This window comes from Cebus imitator, unplaced genomic scaffold (genome assembly GCF_001604975.1).
Source record: "Cebus imitator isolate Cc_AM_T3 unplaced genomic scaffold, Cebus_imitator-1.0 Scaffold297, whole genome shotgun sequence".
In the NCBI taxonomy this organism is placed as follows: domain Eukaryota; kingdom Metazoa; phylum Chordata; class Mammalia; order Primates; family Cebidae; genus Cebus; species Cebus imitator.
In genome coordinates, this window is record NW_016107612.1 from 1,690,678 (window position 1) to 1,712,485 (window position 21,808).

The 21,808-nt window shown below is 42.5% G+C and overlaps 2 protein-coding genes across 10 annotated transcripts in view; one reads left to right on the top strand and one right to left on the bottom strand.

Annotated features, from left to right (window-relative positions):
* The window catches only part of RSPRY1 (ring finger and SPRY domain containing 1), a 52,393-nt gene extending 50,249 nt beyond the window's left edge, over positions 1–2,144 (bottom strand). For both annotated transcript variants that reach the window (XM_017502649.2, XM_037729299.1), the window contains exon 1: positions 1,971–2,144. The gene's annotated coding sequence lies outside the window, so the exon portion shown is untranslated. The remainder of the gene's footprint in view (positions 1–1,970) is intronic.
* Positions 2,145–2,313: 169 nt separating this feature from the next.
* PSME3IP1 (proteasome activator subunit 3 interacting protein 1) overlaps positions 2,314–21,808 on the top strand; it is a 33,215-nt gene continuing 13,720 nt past the window's right edge. Inside the window, exons 1-5 of one of the 8 annotated variants that reach the window (XM_037729301.1) lie at positions 2,314–2,393; positions 14,884–15,025; positions 15,875–15,973; positions 16,369–16,490; positions 19,290–19,423. In XM_037729301.1, the coding sequence (XP_037585229.1) occupies positions 14,899–15,025; positions 15,875–15,973; positions 16,369–16,490; positions 19,290–19,423 (482 nt within the window). In that variant the 5' untranslated portion in view covers positions 2,314–2,393; positions 14,884–14,898. Of the gene's footprint in view, positions 2,882–5,407; positions 5,428–5,880; positions 6,888–14,282; positions 14,439–14,594; positions 14,618–14,883; positions 15,026–15,874; positions 15,974–16,368; positions 16,491–19,289; positions 19,424–21,808 lie in introns of those variants that run through there. The other 7 variants (XM_017502656.2, XM_037729300.1, XM_017502654.2 and 4 more) reach the window with 7 other exon arrangements.

Below are 21,808 nucleotides of genomic sequence, written 5' to 3' on the forward strand. Positions count from 1 at the left end.
AAAAAAAAAAAAAAAAATTACTTAAAAAAAAATCCCATATATATTGCCCAATATTTGGAAAACCTTCTCTAACAAGTACCATGAACCAAACACTAGTAAGATATCACACAGGGACACAAGTCTCTTATCATCTCATAGAGGGATCTACAAAGCAAGATACCATTCCACGAAATGCAAACTCTACATAAGGGGAAAAATAAAGAGAACCACTGTGCAAGAGAAATTTAAAAGTAACTTCCTAAAGCAAGCTTATAATTATGTAACCAGAAAAAAAAAAGTAACTTCCAACTTGCCTCACAATCTATAGGCTGGGGCTACAAGGCGTGGAGGAAAAAAGGCAGTCTTTACAAATCACAACTGAGGGAAGAAGCAAGATATTCACTACCTGTAGACATCTAAAAGCATCTATATGTGCAAAAGGGGGAGGAGGTTTACAATGTTGAGATCAAATTACTTAGAGAAAAATTTCAGCTGTCAGGGGAAAAAATTCCTGAAGGAAAAGATATTACAGTGCTAACTTCTGCCAGCCCCATAAGAAGTTCAAAGTAAATGAAAACTGAGAGCAAAAGCTGGAAATCCCACCCCCCGGCCCATCTAAGCAGGGTTTGAAACCATGGGTTTAGATCATAATGTGACCTAAGAAGCTGTGAACCTTGAAGCTTTCAGTACAATATGGCTCCCAGCACTCCGCAGGTGACAGACAACAACTGTATTAATCTCACCCCTTACCTCTATATACTGCTTTACAGTTTAGAAAGTGCCTTCACTTTTATTCCTCAACAGCAACCCATTTAGTGGTAGAATCAGAGTAACTGACGTTTACGCGGCTTGTAGTTTGCACTTTCACACACTGCGCTGGCTATTTCAGAGAAGAGACTTAAGGAGGTTAAGTCACTCCACTAAGCACGAACAGATGGTAGGTGAGGAGCCTAGAAAACTGCGGGATTCCACTCAGTCAATAATAGACACTTCCAACCCTTAAAAGTTCAAAGTACAACACTCCAGGGGGAGCAAACTCACTCAGAGAACTATACAAGACAGGACCTCAGAGTCTCAGCCAACCGTCTCTGTCTTGGTCGGTTTCCCTTCCCAAAGACGGGGAAAGTGAGGCAGCAGGCAGAGACAAATGCCTAATTTGGAGTCACGCAGGGGGTGTTGGTGGGATGGACTCCCCCCACCCCACTCGGGCTCTAAGCCCGGAAGCAGCTGGATCCTGTGTCTGAGACACCTGGTCGATCTCCAGAGAAAGGGAAAAATACCCGTTTCCCTCTCACTATTCCCCACTCGGGCTTTCTTATGGATGGAGGTGTCTTCTTCCCATCACCGCCCAGAAACCCCCTCTCCCCAAGGTCCTTACCAAATTTTCAGCTCCGGCCTCTGTAGTAGGAGAATTCTGCTAGTTCTGGCTCCTACCTCCTAGCCCCATTCTCTGTCTCTCGACCCCAAGGCGTTTCTAAATCTCCCCCGGGAGGTCTGCCTCCCACCCGTGCCACCTAGACCGCAAACTCCACAAAAGGAACCCTCCCCAAAGCGTCCCCTCGTCTACCCTTTCTGTCCCGGGCACCCCTGGGTAGGTCAGGACCCCCTCAACATCAGGAGCCACCGCAGGAGCTAGATACCTGCCTCTCACCTGGGCCCCGTTAGCTGCAGCCTCCTGAGAAGGGCGACCCCCAAGAACCTCTTCTGGTGAGGACCCCCGAAAGAGGGAACACCCTCTTGGAGGAACCTCTTCAGATCCCTCAAGCGCGGGCCTCTGTGGAAAGCCTCTCGGCTGTTTCTCGGGTTCTGACCAACGCCACCCCTCTCCCGGGCCCTTTCCCAGAGCTTGCCCCGGCCCCAGTCCGGTCCGCCGGCCCCAGGCTCGAGCGACGGTTCCCCTCCCTCACAGACATCCCCAACCCTCAGACTCCCTCCCGCTCCGCGTGCCCAGGGGGCTTTTCAGAGCGGCGCGGTCGGGCTGCGGCACTGACTTTCTCTAGCTCCTGGGTCCACCGGAGGGAAGGGCGGCGGCGGCGGCGGCGCGACTCCTTTGTGACAGGTCCGAGAGAACGGTAAAGATGGACGCGAGGCCACGGCGCTGCCATTACGCGCAGGGCCCACCCCCGCTTCGTACCGCCCTGGCCCTCCCTCAGTCCCCTAGGAAACGCCCCTTCCTCGGTGGCAATCCCTCTCCTTCACAGCCAGTCACCTTTCAAAATTCGTGTCACGTGATCAGGCGGACCGGCCCGCCCCCCAGGCGTAAACTGGCCAATCCTCATCCTGAGGCGTGAATGGCCCAATCAAGTCTCTCCGACTTGCTTTCGGGGTACCGGATTTCCATCGGACTCCAGGGGAGGAAGGGCTCCTCGGATTGGGTTACGTCACCGGAAGTGGGGCGGGGCTTTATTGTGGCGGTGAGGAACAGGAAGCCCTGAAGGGTCAAAAGCAATACAAAAGCAAAGGCTATTTTCTTTTTTTTTTTCCTTCTTTCATTTCTGCCTTCCTCTGTTTCTTTCTTTCTTCCTTTCATTTTTTTTTCTTTTTTAAGAGCGAGCAGCTCTGCGGTGGCGGTTTGGGGTGGGCGCCGCCGAGGTGAGGGCGTCTCGCCTCCCGCGCGCTGGTAGGTGAGTGCGGCCTCGGTCCTGGCCTGGCGGCGACACCTGGGTTCCAGCTTCTTCGCTGAAGAGATGGGGAGCTGCGGCTGTTGTTAGGGTTAGGGCCAGGCCTGCTTTCAGTCCGCACACCCGCCCAGTGTCCGGAGTCGCCGGAACCAGGGGCTTGCGGGCCCAACCTAAGGGGAGACGAGGGTGACGGCGGGAAGGCCCCTGGGTCGCGGGAGGACCCTTTCAGGCGGGCCCAGCACTGCCTGGCATTTTGTGGGTTTTCTCCACTTTCCTGCCAGGTAGGGCCACCCAGGCTTCGAGTGAGTAGCAGGCTCTGTTCCAGAGGTCTTGGAACAGGTCCAGGTTACTCCGATGTGCGGCGCTTGGTTGGAAATGGTTGAATCCCAGAATGGAAGTGCAGGATGGGAAGCTCATTTACTGTGTGCCATGTACCAGTTGCTGTGCCAAACGCATTTTCTTCTGCGGAAAACAAGCCAGCTGGCCCGTTTTGCAGAAAACTTAAGGAACAAAGACGGAGAGTTGAAGCATCATGCTTGAGAGTTGGTAGTTCTTGTGACTGTCAGTCCACACAGAGAAAAGGGGAGACCTGTTTGTTCGAAGTAGTGGTTCTTAAACGTTAGTGGAAAACAAGAACTCCTGAGGCCCTTTTTAAAATGCAGATTCTCGGACCCCCGCTCCCCAGGTAGTGCGACTGGGTAGTTCGGGAGTGGGACCCAAGAAGCCAAATGCGAGCCTGGTGGTCAGAATTCCCGATGACCTCTTGGGTACCACTTGTGAGATAAGATTTGTCGATTCTTCAGTTCTTTGGTTTATTCATGTGTCCACAGGGACATCATAAAATGGAAGGCATTCTTCTGAAATCTTTCAAGGGAATCAGTGTGTAGACTCTTTTTTGATACAAAGTATTGAGCCGACAGCAGGTTTTACAGTCTTTTAGTTAGATGAGTTGCGAACAATTTCTAAGAGTCTGAAAGTAGAGGCTGCCCAATTATCTTTCTCAACTGAAGTCTTCATGCTCTTACCCTGTGGGGAAGTGCTTCATGGTATAAGAAAGGAAAAACTGTGTCAAAACCATTTAGTTGATTCTCAGTCTTCACTTTCATCTTCCAAGAATCGTGATGCTTGGTTAAAGCTGCTTTAGATTGAAAACCACGTATGTGGTAAATCAAGTAACTTAAGTGCAATATAACTACAGAGTCATAGTGTAATTATACCTTTATGGCAGCTTAATTAAACATTTTCAACATGTTCACTATTAATCACCTTTTGAACATACTTTGTCTTCCTTCATAAATATTGTTTCCCTCCACTATAGAATGTATTAAGATTGTTTTGTCTAAAATCAAGCGTGGACAAGTTTTTAAAAAGATTGTCTTTAGTTTTCTGCGTTTCTACTATTCTGTATGGAACTATGGGTTTGTTTTTATTCGATTTGTTTGGTATTAGACTTCTTGAATCTGTGCATTAGTGTCTTTCATTCTGTAAAATTCTCAGCCATTTTATATGCCTATATTGCTTCCTCCCGTTGTCTCTCTTTATTCTTTATTGATTTAACTAAACCTTTTCACTCTTTTCTCTATATTTCTTACTGTGTTCTTCCGTACTACATTCTGGATAATTTCCTTATTCTCAAGTTATTTCCATTGTTATTAAACTTGGCCACTGAAGTCTTAAATTCATATATTGCATTTTTTAGTTTCTAAAGTTCTGTTTGGCTTGTGACACTGTTTTATAGTTTCCTATTTTTTGCTATTAATTTTGAGGCTTAATTTTATTTATTTAAACGTGGAAAGCATAGTTGTTTTTATAATCTCTGTGTTTAATTCCACTGTCTGAATTGCCTTTGGGGGTCTGTTTCTGTTACCCATTATTGCTGCTGTTTTACTTCCTACTTCACTTTTACCTTGAAGCTGTAGTTTTTTCGGGTACCAAATTAAGATGGAAAGAGAGGCCGTTGTCAGACTCCACTCCCTGGCTTGAACTTGTTTCTATTATCTCATAAAGGCACTACAACTTTAGCTTTTAGGTCAGAGAAATCCTTAGGATGAAATTCATTTTGAATATAGAAGTTAATTTCAGGTTTTCACTTTCTAGATTATGTCCAAGTTCTTTACCATCTTACTAGCTTTTTAAAGAATTATTGTTTTTGGCCAGGTGTGGTGGCTCACTGGCTCATGCCTGTAATCCCAGCATGTTGGGAGGCTAAGGTGGGCAGATCACTTGAGGTCAGGAGTTTGAGACCAGCCTGGCCAATATGGCGGAACCCTGTCTCTACTAAAAATACAAAAATCAGCCAGGCATGGTGGCAGGTGCCTGTAATACCAGCTACTTAAGAGACTGATGCAGGAAAATCACTTGAACTTAGGATGTAAAGGTTGCAGTGAGCCAAGATCATGCCACTGCACTCCAGCCTGTGTGACAAAGCGAGACCCTGTCTCAAATAAAAAAAGGGGGTTATTATTTTTGACAAATTTCCAGCATATTTAGTGTATTTAGTACAGAGATGGTTAATTGGTCTCAATTACCTAGCCCACTGTTTCAGGAAATGAAAATCTCCCGGTATTCTGATTTTTAGAATTTGAAATTTGTGTGATTTCCAGCACCCTTAAGTTAAGGACGGTTATTCTTCATATACCTAAAATTTCCACCACTTTTCACTGTGCGTCGTCACAGCCACTATGAAAGTTAAGCTTCCCAATGCTTATTCTAGTCTTCCTTTCCCAACTCCTTAGTGCTTAGCATCTACTCCTCTTATGGCCTGTAACCTAGTTCTACTTTTCCTTAAATTGCTGTGTGCCGACCTTACTTCTTTTACTGAATGAGTGTAAGTTCCTCAGTTGCCTGTTTAGTACATAGCATTGTATCTTGCATGTAATAGGTTCTCTGTAAATATTTGCTTAAAGAAACTTTTTTTTGTTTTTTTTGAGATGGAGTCTCACTCCCATTGCGCAGGCTGGAGTGCAGTGGTACGATCTGGGCCCATTGCAACCTCCACCTACTGGGTTCAAGCGATTCTCCCTCTCCCTCCCAAGTAGCTGGGATTACAGTCATGCACCACCATGCCTAGCTAATTTTTGTATTTTGAGTAGAAATGGGGTTTTGCCATGTTGGCCAGGCTGGTCTCGAACTCCTGATCTCAGGTGATCCACCCACTTTGGCCTCCCAAAGTGCTAGGATGACAGGGTGAGCCACCTTGCCTGGCCAAAAAAAAAAAAAAAATTAGTTGGCCTTTTTTGGTTTTTTTTATTCAAAACCTTTTTTTTTTTTTTTTTTTAAAGGAAACAGGTGTCTCGTTATGTTGCCCAGGCTGGCCTTGAATTCCTAGGCTCCAGCAATTCTCTAGTCTCAGCCTTCTGAGTAGCTGGGACTGTGTTTTTTGTTGTTGGTGTTTTATTTTGTTTTTAATTTGGTCTTGGAGTGGTGTTACATAGGGTGGGGGGAGGGAGGACGGAGTATGACTTGAGATGTGGGTTAGGTTCTGAAGCCAGCCTAGATGACAAAATAGCGTACAAGCAAAGCTACCCTTGAAATCTCAGGGAGGCAGCATGTTGATTGTAGGAATACCAGTGTTGCAGAATTCTGACACGGCCAGTGTGATACTGTAAAATACGTATTTGGTCTTGGTCTCCGTCTCCTGTGGCATACAACTCCTATAATTCTTGGACTCTCCAAAATGATTGGTGTCATTTTATATGCTAATTAGCTGACTGGTGGCTGGCTGCCCTGGGTAGCTTTAGGATGGGGGCTGGTCACTTGAAAGACCCAGGCAGGATTAGAGGGTTGGGATTTTCAGCCCCTCCCTGACGTCCAGCCCCTGGGGAAAGGAGAGGGCAGAGGAGCTTATGATTATGTTGACCACTAGTGGTCACTGGTTTAATTTATCATGTCTAAGTAATGAAGTTTCCATAAAAACCGATAAGACTGGGTTTGGGGAGCTTTAGGATAGGTGGACATGGGAGGTTCCTGGATGATGGTGCACCAGAGAGTGCATGGAAGCTCTGCCCTTCCCACATGCCTCACCCTATGCATCCCTTCATTTGTATCCTTTGTAATATCCTTTGATAATAAACCAGTATGTGTAAGTAAAGTATTCCTCTAAGTTTTGTGAACTGGTCTAGCAAATTAATAAAACCTAAGAAGGGGGTTATGGAAACCCCGATTAATAGCCAGTTGGTCAGAACCACAGGTAAAACAACCTGAGTCTTGTGATTGGCATCTAAAATGGAGGCCAGTCCTGTGGGGCTCAGCCCTCAACTCGTGGGATCTGACGCAGTCTCCATCCAGGTAGGTAGTGTCAGTTGAAGTGAATTAGGACACCCAGCTGGTTGGTGTCCACTGCAGAATTGGTTGATTGCTTGGTATGTGGGGACATATCCCTCACAGAATTATACTGCATTGATTGTTCAGTGAGTGAATAGGAAAAATACTTTGGTTTGGGGTTTTTTTCTCTGTCCTCAGGCAGGTTTTCTTTCAGCTTTGGAAAAAATGGCTGTTTTTCTTCCTGTGAGCCCCAGATGAAGTTGTCAGTTTATATTTGGGAGTCACAATATGTAAAAAATACAGTGAATACAATCATACGTAGTAAGGGATATTTATATTTGGAGAGGTGCATGTGAATGAGGATCAGCTAAGGGAACCGATATTTAAATTAGTTATCTTTCTTCTAGTGAGTGTAGATGAATTCAAGATCAACGCACATATGAGACTCTGCTCTTGTGCTGTGGAAAGATAAATAAATCAATGTATTGTTTTAAACTTCTTTTTTTTTTCCCCTCCAAGACAGGGTCTTGTGCTGTCACCCAGGCTGGAGTCCAGTGGCCCTCATAGCCTGGAACTCCTCAGCTCAAGCCATCCTCCCACTTCAGCCTCCTGAGTAGTGCACCATCACACCTGGCTAATTTTTAATTTTAGATACAGAGTCTCATTGTGTTGTCTGGGCTGATCTTAAACTCTTGGCTTCAAGTGATGCTCCCACCTTGGCCTCCTACAGCTTTGGGACTGCAGGCATGAGCCACTGTGCCCAGCCTGTTTGTCTGTTTTTAATAGAGATGAGGTCTCGCCATGTTGCCCAGGCAGATCTTGAACTCCTAGGCTTAAGCAGTTCTGCCTCAGCAGCCCAAAATGCGCAGATTGCAGGTGTGAGCTGCTGCACTAGACCTTAATTTCTTTCTTTCTTTTTTTAGTTTGAGACAGAGCCTCGCTCTATTGCCCAGGCTGGAGTGAATGACGCAAAATCTCAGCTCACTGCAACCTCTGCCTCCTGGGTTCAAGCGATTCTCCTGCCTCTGCCCCCCCCCCGCCAAGTAGCTGGGATTATAGGCGCTTGTCACCACACCCAGCTAATTTTTGTATTTTTAGTAGAGATGGGGTTTCACCATCTTGGCCAGGCTTGTCTCGAACTCCTGACCTCAAGTGATCCACCCGCCTTGGCCTCCCAAAGTGCTAAGATTATAGGTGTGAGCCACCGCGCCTGGCCGAATTTCTTATTGTGTGTGTTTCATAGATACCTGAAAGGTTATTACAAATTGCTCTTGCTCCTTATGATAAACATTTAAAATATGGATTAAATTGCTTTTTCTGTGGTCTAGTTTTTAGATTCTTTTAGTCTCCTTTGCTACTGGAGTATGTTAAGTAAACTTCAGTGTTAGAATATTGACTTTACTTTGCCTAGTAATAAATCCTAACAGCGGGCTCTCTGTTAGTAGTTGTCATTCTCTAAAGAAAATTTATGATATAGGAAAAGTCAGCTAAATTTTTAAAAATCTAAATTACTGTATCTTGGTAGAAGTGCCTTCTGGCCAGAAAGGAGTCTTTATTTGGAATGTAGTTGAGTTAACCAAATTCCTCTTAGTTGCTGTCCTGCATTTTGAAGTATAATGTGACTTGAACATCAGAGTAAAAAACTTTGGAAAGCAATAATCTATATTTATTGATAAAAGTAAATGGATTGACCTATTGCTTTTGCTACTCAAAGTGAAGCCTTAACACAGGAATCTGATTCTGGTGTGTTTTTATATGTACAATCTATGTAATTTTAGAATTAGAAGTCAGGTGGCCAGAATGTAACACTTAAGAAGTAAACATTTAAGTAGTTTGCCATCACAGAATTCAATTCCATAGGAAACCAGAACTCATTAACTTGTGTCATGGCACTAGCTAAATGGAGTCGTTTTTCAAGTAAGGAATAGCAATTATTTGGGGAACAGCAATGTAAGTTTTGTATTATAAAACGTGTGTAGTGTGCTATTTGAGACACAGCCCATTTTGTCCCCGACCCTGGGAATTAAATACTACAGTCTCCAGTATAAACCCAGTAGTTCAGTGTTTAACAGTTACTTTGGCTTGAAATATAAGAACTTTGTTTTCCTGACTACCGTGTTCTTTATTTGTGCCAATTTGAACTCTAAATTTTGGTGGACAAAGTGAATTTTGAAATGGTTTTGAGTTTTCCATGAATTCCCTATTTGAATAACTTAAATAAATCCTTTAAAAAATAATGTAATGTTTAGTTTCATAATTAAACTTGAGTCACCTTGAAAAGAAAGCTGACAGCATTTGTTTACTCTTTCAAAAATGGAACACGGTTACGGCAAAATAAGCATTCCTAATGTAAGTCCTCTGCATTCCTGCAGGGATCACAGTGAGAGCCCATATCCCCCATATCCCTGGACTGTTTGTCCTTTGTTTTGTTTTTAATTACTCTAGCAAACAAAAGAGAAAAAAACGAGACTTGTGAAAATTTACCTAGACAGTAGGAATTAGAATTCAATACAATCTAATTTTCTAGCTTCTCTGTCTATTTCCAGCAGGTCAGTAAATTACAGGTACTTATCACTTCTTTATTGTGGAATAAACAGCCATTGGACTTTTCAAAGAAAAGCGCTGAGAAATCAAATCCTGATTTCTCAGGTTAAATGACCATTTTTAATCAGGAAAGTCACAGTTATTTTTGAAAGGTGATATCAATTATACAGTAAAGTGATTTAATTTTTGGTCCTTTGTTTCTTATTGCACAAATTGTATGGTGTTTGAATAGAATTCGCATGATACTGTCACTTCAGCAAATATTTGCTTAATGGCTACCAATCTCTATAACTTATGTTGGACAGTACCTAGGAATATCTGTGTCAATTCATTCCTCCCTGCTCAGATTCTTTAGCTCCTCATGGTTGGTTTATTCAGTAAGTATTTTGTCTATACCTAATATATGCCAGACACTGTGTTAATAGTAATAAGTACTGTAGAGACAAAGAGCTGTTGGAACAGTCATAGATGATAAAACACAATGAATAAGGGCTGTAGTAGAGTTATGAATGATCGTAGCAAGAATACAAAGGAAGGAAATACATATTAACTACTCCAGGAGGTCTTGGAAAGCCCCATAAAGGAGGTGGTCTTCAGTCTGATTCTGGCAGGTGCAGCAGCAGTTTGCATGGGGTGAAAAGAAAGCAAGGGCATTCCTGGCAGAGGGAACAGCCTGAACAAAGCCAGAGAATGAGAAAGTGCCAGACAACGAGGACCTACAGAAAAAAAAATGCTAATTTGAAAAAAGATGCATAAAGCAGTCTTATGTTTTAGTCTAGTCCTTTTACAGAAATTTATTACTATGTGTGGCCATCTAACTTGGCTTATTTTCTTTTTGGGGGGAATCAAGGGAATGCCAGAATTATATTAGTTTTATTATTAATTTATTGAGACAGGATCTCACTCTGTTGCCCAGGCCGGAACACAGTGGTGCGATCATTGTTCACTGCAGCCTCAACCTCCTGGGCTCTAAATTATCCTCCCACCTCACGCTCTGAGCAGCTCGGACTATAGGCACAGACCACCATGCCTGGCTAGTTTTTAAAATTTTTTTGTAGAGATGGTGATCTTGCTTTGTTGCCCAAGCTAGTCCTGCCTTAGCCTCCCAAAGTTTTGGGATTATAGGATGAGCCACCATGCCCAGCCTGAATTAAGATAATAGTTTTAAAGAGCAGACTTTTATAAGTGCGTATTAGTTTTGATGGTGTGACTATGTTTTCAGAAGACCCGCCCACTGAGAGCTGATAAGAAATACATTTCTTGTCCTCTTCTTGCCCCTGCAATGCTTGTCTTTAAATTTTTTTAAAAAAATATATGCTTTTGCTTTATTTCTTAATTTCATTAACCAACTGATTTCTGGCTTTGTCCCTGTGTATAAAAGATGATAGTCTGGGCGCAGTGGCTCACGCCTATAACCCCAGCACTTTGGCAGGCTGAGGTGGACGGATTATGTTGCTTGAGTCCAGGAGTTTGAGACCAGGTGAAAAAAAAATACATAAAAATATTAGCCAGGTCTGGCGGCGCATGCCTGTTGTCCCAGCTACGTGGGAGGCTGAGGCATGAGAGCTGCCTGAGCCCAGGGGGCAGAGGCTGCAGTGAGCTGAGATGGGCGACAGTACAAGACCATCTCAAAATATAAAATAACAGCACAGACTAAACTCACTTGTGTAGAAGTTGAATTCTAACACTTAATAGAAAAGATTGATGAAAAGCAATTTCTTGGAAAAGCAATAAATTGTCTTTTCCCAAAAGCGATTCATAAATGACAGAAAGATTCTTTATCTGGAGTTTCTGTTTCAAATTCAAATTCTTATTTACATGTGTTCTAGAAAGTCTGTGAAAGGAAGTGCTTTGAATCTAAGGGATTTTTGTTAAAGTGAAATGAAGGTAGGTTCTTTTTTTGAAAAAACCTGGCAGGCCGGCCGGGCGAGGTGGCTCACCTGTAATTCCAGCACTTTGGAAGGCCAAGGCGAGTGAATCACAAGGTCAAGGAGATCAAAACCATCCTGGCCAACATGGTGAAACCTCATCTCTACTAAAAATACAAAAATTAGCCGGGTGTGGCAGTGCATGCCTGTGGTCCCAGCTACTTGGGAGCTTGAGGCAGGAGAATCACTTGAACCTGGGAGGCGGAGCCTGCAGTGAGCCAAGATCATGCCATTGCACTCCAGCCTGGGTGACAGAGCGAGACCTTATCTCAAAAAATTCTCAGAAAATAAACAAATAAATAGAGACGGCATTTTAGCATGTTACCCAGGCTGGTCTTGAACTCCTGGGCTCAAGTGATTCGTGTGCCTGGGCCTCCTAAGGTGCTGGGATTACAGGTGTAAGCCACTACACCTGGTCTCTGGATTCTTATTTAGATGGAAATGTAAAATTCTAGGTTTTTTTTTTTTTTTTTTTTTGGCATATTGGAAGATTTTTAAATTTTCCCTTTTAAAAACATAGGCTGGGTGCAGTGGCTCAAGCCTGTAATCCCAACACTTTGGGAGGCCAAGGTCAGTAGATCACCTGAGGTCAGGAGTTTGAGACCAGCCTGGCCAATGTGATGAAACCCCAACTCTACTAAAACTACAAAAATTAGCTGGGCATGGTGGCACACACCTGTAATCCTGGCTACTCAGGAGGCCGAAGCAAGAGAATCTCTTGAACCTAGAAGATAGAGGTTGCAGTGAGCCGAGATCATGCCATTGCACTCCATCCTGGGTAGCAGAGTGAGACTCTGTCTTTAAAAAAAAAAGAAAAAAGTGTGTGTGTGTGTGTGTGTGTGTGTGTGTGTGTGTGTGTATATATATATAAAAAACAAGAATGAAGAGATACATTTACTGGGACACCAGTGGCATTGCCGTATCCTAGTATTGATTTCCCAGGTTTAAATCATACCTAATCTGATAAGTTCATTTCTTTGAGACACAATTATTTTTATCTGTCTTGTAAGATTAACTAGGAATATTTGGCTCAGAAAAGCAACAAATTAGGAGGAACATGGGAATTGTCTTCAAACAACTGAAGTATGGTCATGTTGGAAAAGATTTGATTCTTTTTGAATAGTCCCAGTGTATTGAACCTATGTGTTGAATTTATAGTAAAACAAATTTTAGTTCAGTTTAAGGAAGAACTATCCTAACGGTCAAATCTGCTTAGAGGGAATTGACTGCCTAGGAAGGGAGTGCAGTGGCCCCTCCTGAAGTTTTAATATATGAGTTGGATGACCTGGGTGTGTATGGTAAATTCAGATGTCGGGTGGATTATCATATTAGGTGGGCTATAAGGACCTATCCCACTCTGAATTATTTGCTAGGAAAAATGGGTGACGGAAAGAAACCAGATGATTAATACAGGGTAAGAAAGGAGACTGAACAGTTAATAGGGGATAAGCAAGGGGGAAATTGAGGGTTCAGAATGTCTCTCCCAACCATTAGAGCCCTAGAAAGTTCACGTTTTCTCTGCCAGAGACATTGAAGAAATTGTTGGCTCTGGTTTCATAAGAGGTTGTTCTGCAGAACTTGAGGAATTTTTGGCATTTTCACAGAAACTGAACAGTTCTGCTTCAGTAATGAGCCTCTGGCTGGAGTCATCAAGTGCTGCTAAATCAGAAGTGTCCATGTTGTGGGCTTTAGGTGGGAGCAACAGCGTCTGTCAGTTGATTTCATTTCTTTCTAGTAATTTTCACAATTCTGTCTTATTATTGTTACATTAAACCTCAGCAAGTTACATTAAACCTCACAATTCTGTCTTATTGTTACATTAAACCTCAGTAGTATTCAGGCTAAGACTATACTCTTATTCTAGAAGGTTTCGGTTTGTTCTTTCAGCTTCCATTTCTAGCTTTACTAAATAAAAATGTTGCATGAATATTCTCAGCACTGGAATTTGAAGTAGGAAGAAAGCTGAAATTGACATGTCTTTGTTTTCAACCAAGATTTAGTGGTTTCTGGGGAGGAGTATGGTGAAGTTGGTAGGAGTATGAATTCTTGATGTCAGGCCTGGATTTGGTTCTTGGCCCTACCATTCACCACCTGTATCACCTTAGACAAATAATCGAACTTCTCTGGATCTCAATTTCACCTGTAAACAGATAATTTTTCTCATAGGGTCACTGAGCATGTAAACGAGATAAAATCCATAAAAAGTATATAGTGCATGGTAAGAGCTCATTAACGGTTAGCTGCTTTATTTTTGTGGTAGCGTGGAAATTTACTGTTTTTGTTGTCAGTAGTCATTTAGGAATGGTCATTGTATTGAATATGTGTCTCCTTGTTAGCACATAGTGCTGTGAATAACACATAACATGCCTGCCTAGTGGGTTAATTCTACAGTTACTCAAAAGGAAATAAACCAATAAAGAAAAGGATACAGTGGCTCACACTTGTAATCCCAGCACTTTGGGAGGCTGAGGCAGGCGGATCTTGAGGTCAGAGGTTCAAGAGCAGCCTGGCCAACATAGTGAAATCTTGTCTCTACTAAAAATACAAAAATTAGCCAGGCATGGTGGCACACACCTGTAGTCTCAGCTACTCAGGAGGCTGAGGCAGGAGAATCACTTGAACACACGAGGTGGAGGTTGCAGTGAGCTGATATCTTGCCACTGCATTCCAGCTTGGGCGACAGAGCCAGACTTAATCTCAAAAAAAAAAAAAAAAAAGGAATAATACACAGTCTTCTATCTTTATTTCCTTCTTTCCTTTTTGAAGAAAAACTCAGGTAGAAATAACAGATTTGAGAGTCTTCTGTGTCAAAATATGCTTAAAGTGGTTTAGGTGATTGTGGGAGTGAGAAAAGAGAAGGATTGGTTAGAATCTTAAATGCCACAGACAAGGGTTTACGGGGAGGAAGGTCCCAAGAGATATAAATGAAGAGTCAGCTTAATATTCAGGAAAGTACATGGAACTGAAGTTGGGATATTGGTTCTTCCAGTTGCACTTTCTCCGTTCATGGTTTTGCACCTTCCCTGCTATGCGGACTGGAGTTGATCACTAAGTCTTCAATAGCTGAGATTCTCCATCTTAATCTACTTGGAGGCAAGAGCAGGTGAATCAAGATAGTGTAATGTCCCCAAAACAGGAATTTCAAGAAGAAACAATGTCAGATGTTACAGAAATAAAGGAGGATGAGAGCTGGGAAAAGGATAGGATGCCCAAGAGACCAATTTGCCTAGATTAGAGGGACAGAGAAATATCTGCAATGTAAGAGTTACTATGGAACACCAGGTAATAAGAATTATTCCAGGTCCTCTTGCTGTGTAGATAACATTGATGTTAATAAAAAGTCCCTCATGTGTTAGGAAAAATGTATTCACTTGCTTTCTTCAATGGCCTATAAATTACTATTTGAGAATTTTTTTCGATTCAAAGTGGGAAGATAATTTTTAGTTTGCTGCTGGGTGAGACAGAGCTAAATCTCCTTGTTTCTCTTTAGAAATTTAATTGCAGTTCTCACTTGAAATGAATTTTTTGTTGTTGTTTCTGTTTTATAGGTTGGTTGTTCCATTATGGATGGAGGGGATGATGGTAACCTTGTTATCAAAAAGAGGTTTGTGTCTGAGGCAGAACTAGATGAACGGCGTAAAAGGAGGCAAGAAGAATGGGAGAAAGTTCGAAAACCTGAGGATCCAAAAGGTATACTGTGACATTCGTATAATGGTCTTTAACCCACACAGCAGCCCTGTAGAGTAGGTATTAATTGTCCTCACTGTATTTTATTTATTTTTTTGAGACGGAGTCTCCCTCTGTTGTCCAGGCTGGAGTGCAGTGGTACGATCTTGGCCCACTGCAACTTAACGCCTCCCAGGCTCAAGAGATTCTCCTGCCTCAGCCTTCCGAGTAGTTGGGATTACAGGCGCCTGCTACCACGCCTGGCTAATTTTTGTATTTTTAGTAGAGACAGAGTTTCATCTTGTTGGCCAGGCTGGTCTTGAACTCCTGAGCTCAAACCATCCTCCCGCCTCAGCCTCGCAAAGTGCTGGGATTACAGGCATGAGCCACCATGCCTAGCCAATTGTCCTCACTTTAGAGTTGAGGAACTGAGACCGGGAGGGGTGAAGTCACCTATTTAAGGTCCTGCACAGCTGGGAGAGAGCCAGGTACTCACATCGTGTCCTTTTTCTGCCTACCACACTGCCTTCCAAAAGGTTCTGCTCCTCACCTCCATCTATACATGTGGATCCATGATCTGAACAACTGAGAACACTGCTGCTGTGGAGGGTTTGGGCTGGCCCTTCAGTCAGTTAACTGCCTCAGGCCATGGGTGCTATTGACATTGAGAGTTGGCTTTGAGAACTGTTGGCCCTCTCTTAGGTCCAAAGGGAAACTGGACTTTGTACTATTTTTGTGTTATCCTCATCCTCAGATCATGCAGAGACCTGACTTTGTCTTTAAAACCTTTTGTGATTCCAAAATAATATGAAAACAAACTAAAGTATATATCTCCTTCCCCTCCGCCGCTCTCCCCCCTTCTTTTCCTTTCAGAATGTCCAGAGGAGGTTTATGACCCCCGATCTCTATATGAGAGGCTACAGGAACAGAAGGACAGGAAGCAGCAGGAGTATGAGGAACAGTTCAAATTCAGTAAGCTTCAGAAAACAGAGTTCAGGGGGCTCTGCGGGATATTTTTGACGTACTTTTGCCTCATGCAGCACTTTTCCTAACTAGCCATGGAATTGTCTTGATTTTCAAATCTCCTGATGCTCATGTGGTGGAAAAGAGACAGCCTTCAGCCTTCTAGACCACATTGAATATTTTTGTTTAGAGCTCAAAACACCCATTTTAATTCTATGGTAATATTTAGTAATGGGAAAAATGCCTTGTTTGTTATGCCCTGTTATCTATTCAAACGCCATGGTATTTACCAGTTTTTTTTCTTAATCCCCTGAAGAATCTGCTGTTTATTAAAAAAGGGGAAAGGAAAAATCTTATTTTTCCCTTTAGCCTGCTAAGTGTTCCTTGTTTAATTATTTCCTCAGAAAACATGGTAAGAGGCTTAGATGAAGATGAGACCAACTTCCTTGATGAGGTTTCTCGACAGCAGGAACTAATAGAAAAGCAACGAAGAGAAGAAGAACTGAAAGAACTGAAGGAATACAGAATATCCTTTGTACTTGGAGGAAAACCTGTAAGGTGTGTATTTTCTCATCAGCATCTATGGATGTTGTCTCCTCATCAACAGAAAGAGGGTTTTCTACCTGGTGATCTCTCAAGTCTCTTTCAACACTGATATTCCTGTAATTCTGAAAAGTGGGCAGTAGTTTGTGGAGTTTGTATTGTGTGCAAGAGTGTTGTAGTCAAAAGTCTACATCCTTTAGGGTTAACTCAAGGCATCAATCCTAACTGTCAGTACTGGGTATTCTTGCCTTGTGGGATTAGACTCTGAGACAGGTGGGCAGTGCAGTCAGCCTCTTCCAGGGGAGAAATTGGCTTCTGAGTTATAAAGAACATGTTAGCAACTTTCCTGTATTCTTAGTAGATGTTCTTTACTGGTATAGCATGCTGTGTCCCCATAGAAGGGCTGAGAAAGTAGCAAAGATGACTTTGCTCTGACTCAATATTGCCTTTTGGTCATCCTCTTGAATGTCTTAATAGATATCCCAAATGTAACTTTGCTGAATCGGAATTCTCAGTTCTGTACCACATCACTCCCACTCTCATCACACTGCCCTTCCCCACAGGCTCTTCTTTTTCTGGTCCTTCCAGTCCTAGTAACTGGTGGTCCTATGCCTCTAGGTTCCTGGGCCAAGAACTGCTTCCAAAATGTACTCCAAATCTCTTCAATTCTTGGCATCTACTGCTACTGTAGTAGTTGTAGACTTTCTTCTGGACTGCTGTGACCATCTAATTTGTTTCCGTTTCTGCTCTCATCCTCAATAATCTATTCGTTAGACAGGAAAGGGAACTTTAAAAACCATACATGGCATCATGTCACTTTTCTATTTGAAACACTGTAGTGGCTTCCCCTTACAATTAGACTAAAGTCTTACTCTGTGTCAGGCCCTACAAGGCTCTGCATTATTTAGGCCAACCCACCTCCCTGTTGCATCTTGAAGCCACTCTTCCTCATGTTGACTGTACTCCAGCCTGCTGGACTTCTTCATGTTCTCTCTCACCATGCTTTGTGAGTCCATCTCAAGGCCTCAGACTTGCTGTTTCCTCAGCCTGAAATGTTCTGCCCTCCGATTTTGCAAGACGCATTTCACAGCTCAGCCCTCTGCTCAGCTCTCGCTTTTAGAGACCTTCCCTAACACTCAGTTCTCCCTTTTAGAGACCTTTCCTAAGCACTCCAGCTGAAATTACTGTTGGCAATACATTTTTTTTTTGTTTGTTTTTTTGAGACAGAGTTTCACTCTTGTTTCCCAGGCTGGAGTGCAATGGCACGATCTTGGCTCACCGCAACCACCACCTCCCGGGTTCAGGCAATTCTCCTGTCTTAGCTTCCTGAGTAGCTGGGATGATAGGCACATGCCACCATGCCCAGCTAATTTTTGTATTTTTAATAGAGATGGGGTTTCATTATATTGCTCAGACTGGTCTCGAACTCCTGACCTCAGGTGGTCCGCTCACTTCGGTCTCCCAAAGTGCTGGGATTATAGACGTGAGCCACTGCACCCAGCCAATCACTTTTTATTAAAGAAAAATGAGTATTAGCATTATCTGTTTCCGTGATGACCCTAAAAACATTAAATTCATGAAACTCATAATAGTACTGAGCATTATACCTAATTTCCATTGCATACTGCAAATATTTAAGGTAACTTGTGTCCATAAGAACAGAGTTAGATGCCAGAGAGTGATTAGAATTAGAATTTTGTGATTTCTGGAACTCAGTTTTCTCCATTTTTCAGACACATAGACAAATAGCCTTAACCATACATCCTCTACTTCCACCCACCTCTTTGGGCCGATAATTCATGCTTCTTAGATTTCTTGGGCACTAGATGTCACTATTGTACCAGGCACTACTGCATCTTAAATAAGGACTTGCACCATGTCAGAATACTTATCTGTTGTCTAAGAAGTTGTGAGAAAGATAAAACAGAGGGAGAGATGGATGGAAAGAAGGGAGGGCTCGTGGAGGGAACAAGTGAAAGTGACCTCCTAACAAAAGTTATGGGCCTTTCTTCACTTGAAAAGAGTAAAAAGTTGAGAGCCAGAGATTGGCATCAACTGATGAAAAACTGATGTTACATGCGAACTGGTTATGCTTTTAAAAATGGCTTTTTAGTTCTTGTATATATGCACAGGATTTCTCATTAAAATCACTTTTGATCACTTCTCGACCTTTTGGCTAAGATCAAGTGTAAAATCACCTTTGGAGAGTGTTTAAAACAAACTCCAGGGCCTCTAGAGGTCCTCGTTCAATAGGTTTGGGACAGGGAGAGCCTTGACATGTTTAATGAGCCTTGGGGTGATTCTGATGTTTCCTTCCACCAGTGGAGCAGGAGTTACTCTTCATGATGTCTAAGATTAAATGCCGCTGATAGTCATAACAACATTCTGCAAAATTTGATTTTACCCTTGAAGGGGAAGCATGTTTTCAGGGAAGCCACAATTTTTTTTTCTGTTTCCTGTATTTTCCTTAAGAGCTTTGTTTTTTCCATCAACCATTATACTGGCCATATCCTTGGTAATAGCGGGTTTTGTGGCTATGCTCAGATTTTCATTGAGAATCAGAGAAAGAGGTTGCTTCTCTGTATTATTTTGGGCTTTATATGCTGTCTTCCTCCATGGTCTCTTTCATTTATCGTTGAATCAGCTGGATTTGACTGGCGAAAGAAGGGTGGGGCATTTTGAAAATAAGTAGGCCAAACTTCACATAGCGCAGCCAAAGAGCTAGTGGGTTATATTTGTTGTCCTTCCTTTTGCTTGGTTTGACCCTTAACCGGTAACTCACAATAATCTCAAGAAGGTTGGAATTTCTCAAGAGAACAAGAAGGAAGTGGAGAAGAAACTGACTGTAAAGCCCATGGAAACCAAGAACAAGTTCTCCCAGGCGAAGCTGTTGGCAGGAGCTGTGAAGCATAAGAGGTCAGTCAGCATTCACACAACTTAGATTTCACTCTGACCATGTACTCTGAAACACCACTTTTAATGGTAGCCAGAGCCAACGCTTACCTCACATGAGTCCTGGTGAAGTTCCCTTGGTGTGCTGACCTCTCTCTCCCCTTCTAGATTTGGTGTCTTCTATAGGCTTTGACTCTCATCTCTCTGATCATTCATTCAACAAATATAAATAATAGCTGCATTTCAGTGGGCGTCTGCCATGCCAGGGATTGTGTCAAGTGCTTCCTGTGCATAATCTTATTTATTCTTCAACAATCCTATGAAGTACAATTATAGTCCCTGTTTTGTAGATGAGAAGACCAAGAGTTTGAGAGGTTGAGAACCTTCTTTGTGCAAGATCATACAGAAATAGAGAGCTGGAGTTCAATATTTGGGCTTCTGTCTAGACAAATGAGGTAACGATACTTGTGAAAGGATCTGTGTAGGGTGTACTGAGAGCAAGGAGGAGGAGCATACATGCTGCTTAGAGAGTGTGTGCGTCTTCATCTTGGGGAGGTTGGGGAAAACGTTGGAAAGATGCTGATTAGGTAGGATGACTAGGGCTTTGACAAGCAACAAGGGAGAGAACAGTCTAGGCAGAGGGAACAGCTTCAGCGAAAGCATCATGTCCTGAAAAAACATGGCAGCCCTGACAGGGTTACAGACCTGGCTGTGGCTAGGTTTCATGGATGTGGAAGTGACTGCACTATCTTGAGGCTGTGATAAGTTCTTTGCTATGTTTGCTCCTCCCTTTCCAAATCCTGAAATGGCATCAGAGTGATTGAATCTGGTCATTTTGATTTGACCCAACAGACCATGGGTGAAATGATAAGTTTAAGTGCAGTCTGTTAGGAAAATCAATATGGTGTATTGGCAACCAGCCATATGTTTTTGAAGGGAGTGTATTGATGCAGTCTTGTGGTTTGGCACTCCACCCATCTGCTGCAGATGTTCTTAGGAACACTGCCTACATGTAAAAATGTCATCCTGGTATAGCAGCAGAGGGGAGGAGTTATCCTGAGACGGGCTTGTTACCCAAACCATGAATCATAATTCCTTTCAAGTTCTCACATAAGCTTTCTTGCAAGGCCAGGGACTCTCAGAACTTGGACCTGGGTCAGTTTTACTGGAATATGCCTAGGGAGGGCTCTCCTGGTGATCAGTTTGTTATTCCCTGAGACTGCTCTTGGTGGTCGCAGAATGGGTGTTGTAACTGTCTCCCTTAGTTCTTAGATCACCTTTAGGAAAGGCTCTGTGGTCGTTTATTTGGTGACCTGCATATAACCCCTTTTGGGTGTTGAAACAACATCATTTAATGTTGCTTTGTGTAACAAGGTGTTGAATTAGTCTCCTGGGGCAGGAGTTCCTAATCTATCCGACCCTGGGTTTATTGGAATCACTGGGAGTTTGTTAATAATGTATATTCACAGGCCTCACACTAATTGTGGCTCAGTAAGTTTGAAGTGAAGTCTGGGAGTCGTAGTTTTCAAAGTTCAATGAGTGATTCTGCTGCCTGGTGAAGGTCTGGAAGCCATTGGCATGTATAGGTCATGAAGCATAAGAACAAAACAAGCAGCAATTTCTTACCTTCTTCAGAGGAATATTCTTTAATCCCTTCTACTTTATTCTTTTATTTATTGTTAGAAAAAACTGGCAGATACCTAGCTCATGAACGTGCAGCCTTTTCAGTTACAGATATCTGAAGCTATAAATTTTCCTCGGCTTTCATGGTATATAAGTTTTAGATTTCCTTCTAAGTATTTTAAAATATCTATTATGATTTCATCTTTGACTCAGGAATTATTTAGAAATGTATTTTTTAAATCTCCATATTGAGGTAATAACTATATTTAATTGAGGGGGAAGATAAACCTTTCTCTTCACCACACACACATTTTAATACCTTATGATGATATATTGATATATATAACAGTGTTTTAGAGGCTACAGAATATGTTTCTCTTTTGTCATTGATTTCTAACTTAATTGCAGTGTGATTTTATATATACTGCTTGTTCTTTTTACTTTTCTTTTTTTTTTTTTTTTTTTTTTTTTTTTTTTTTTTTTTTTTTTTTTTTTTTTTTTTTGAGCTGGAGTTTCCCTCTTGTTGTCCAGATTGGAGTATGATGGCACGATCTTGGCTCACTGCAACCTCTGCCTCCTGGGTCAAGCAATTCTCCTGCTTCATCCTCCCAAGTAGCTGGGATTACAGGCGTGTACCACCAAACCTGGCTAATGTTGTATTTTTAGTAGAGATGGGGTTTCACCCTGTTGGCCAGGCTGGTCTCAAACTCCTGACCTCAGGTAATCTGCCTGCTTCAGCCTCCCATAGTCCTGGGATTAAGTCATGAGCCACTGCTCCAGGCCTCT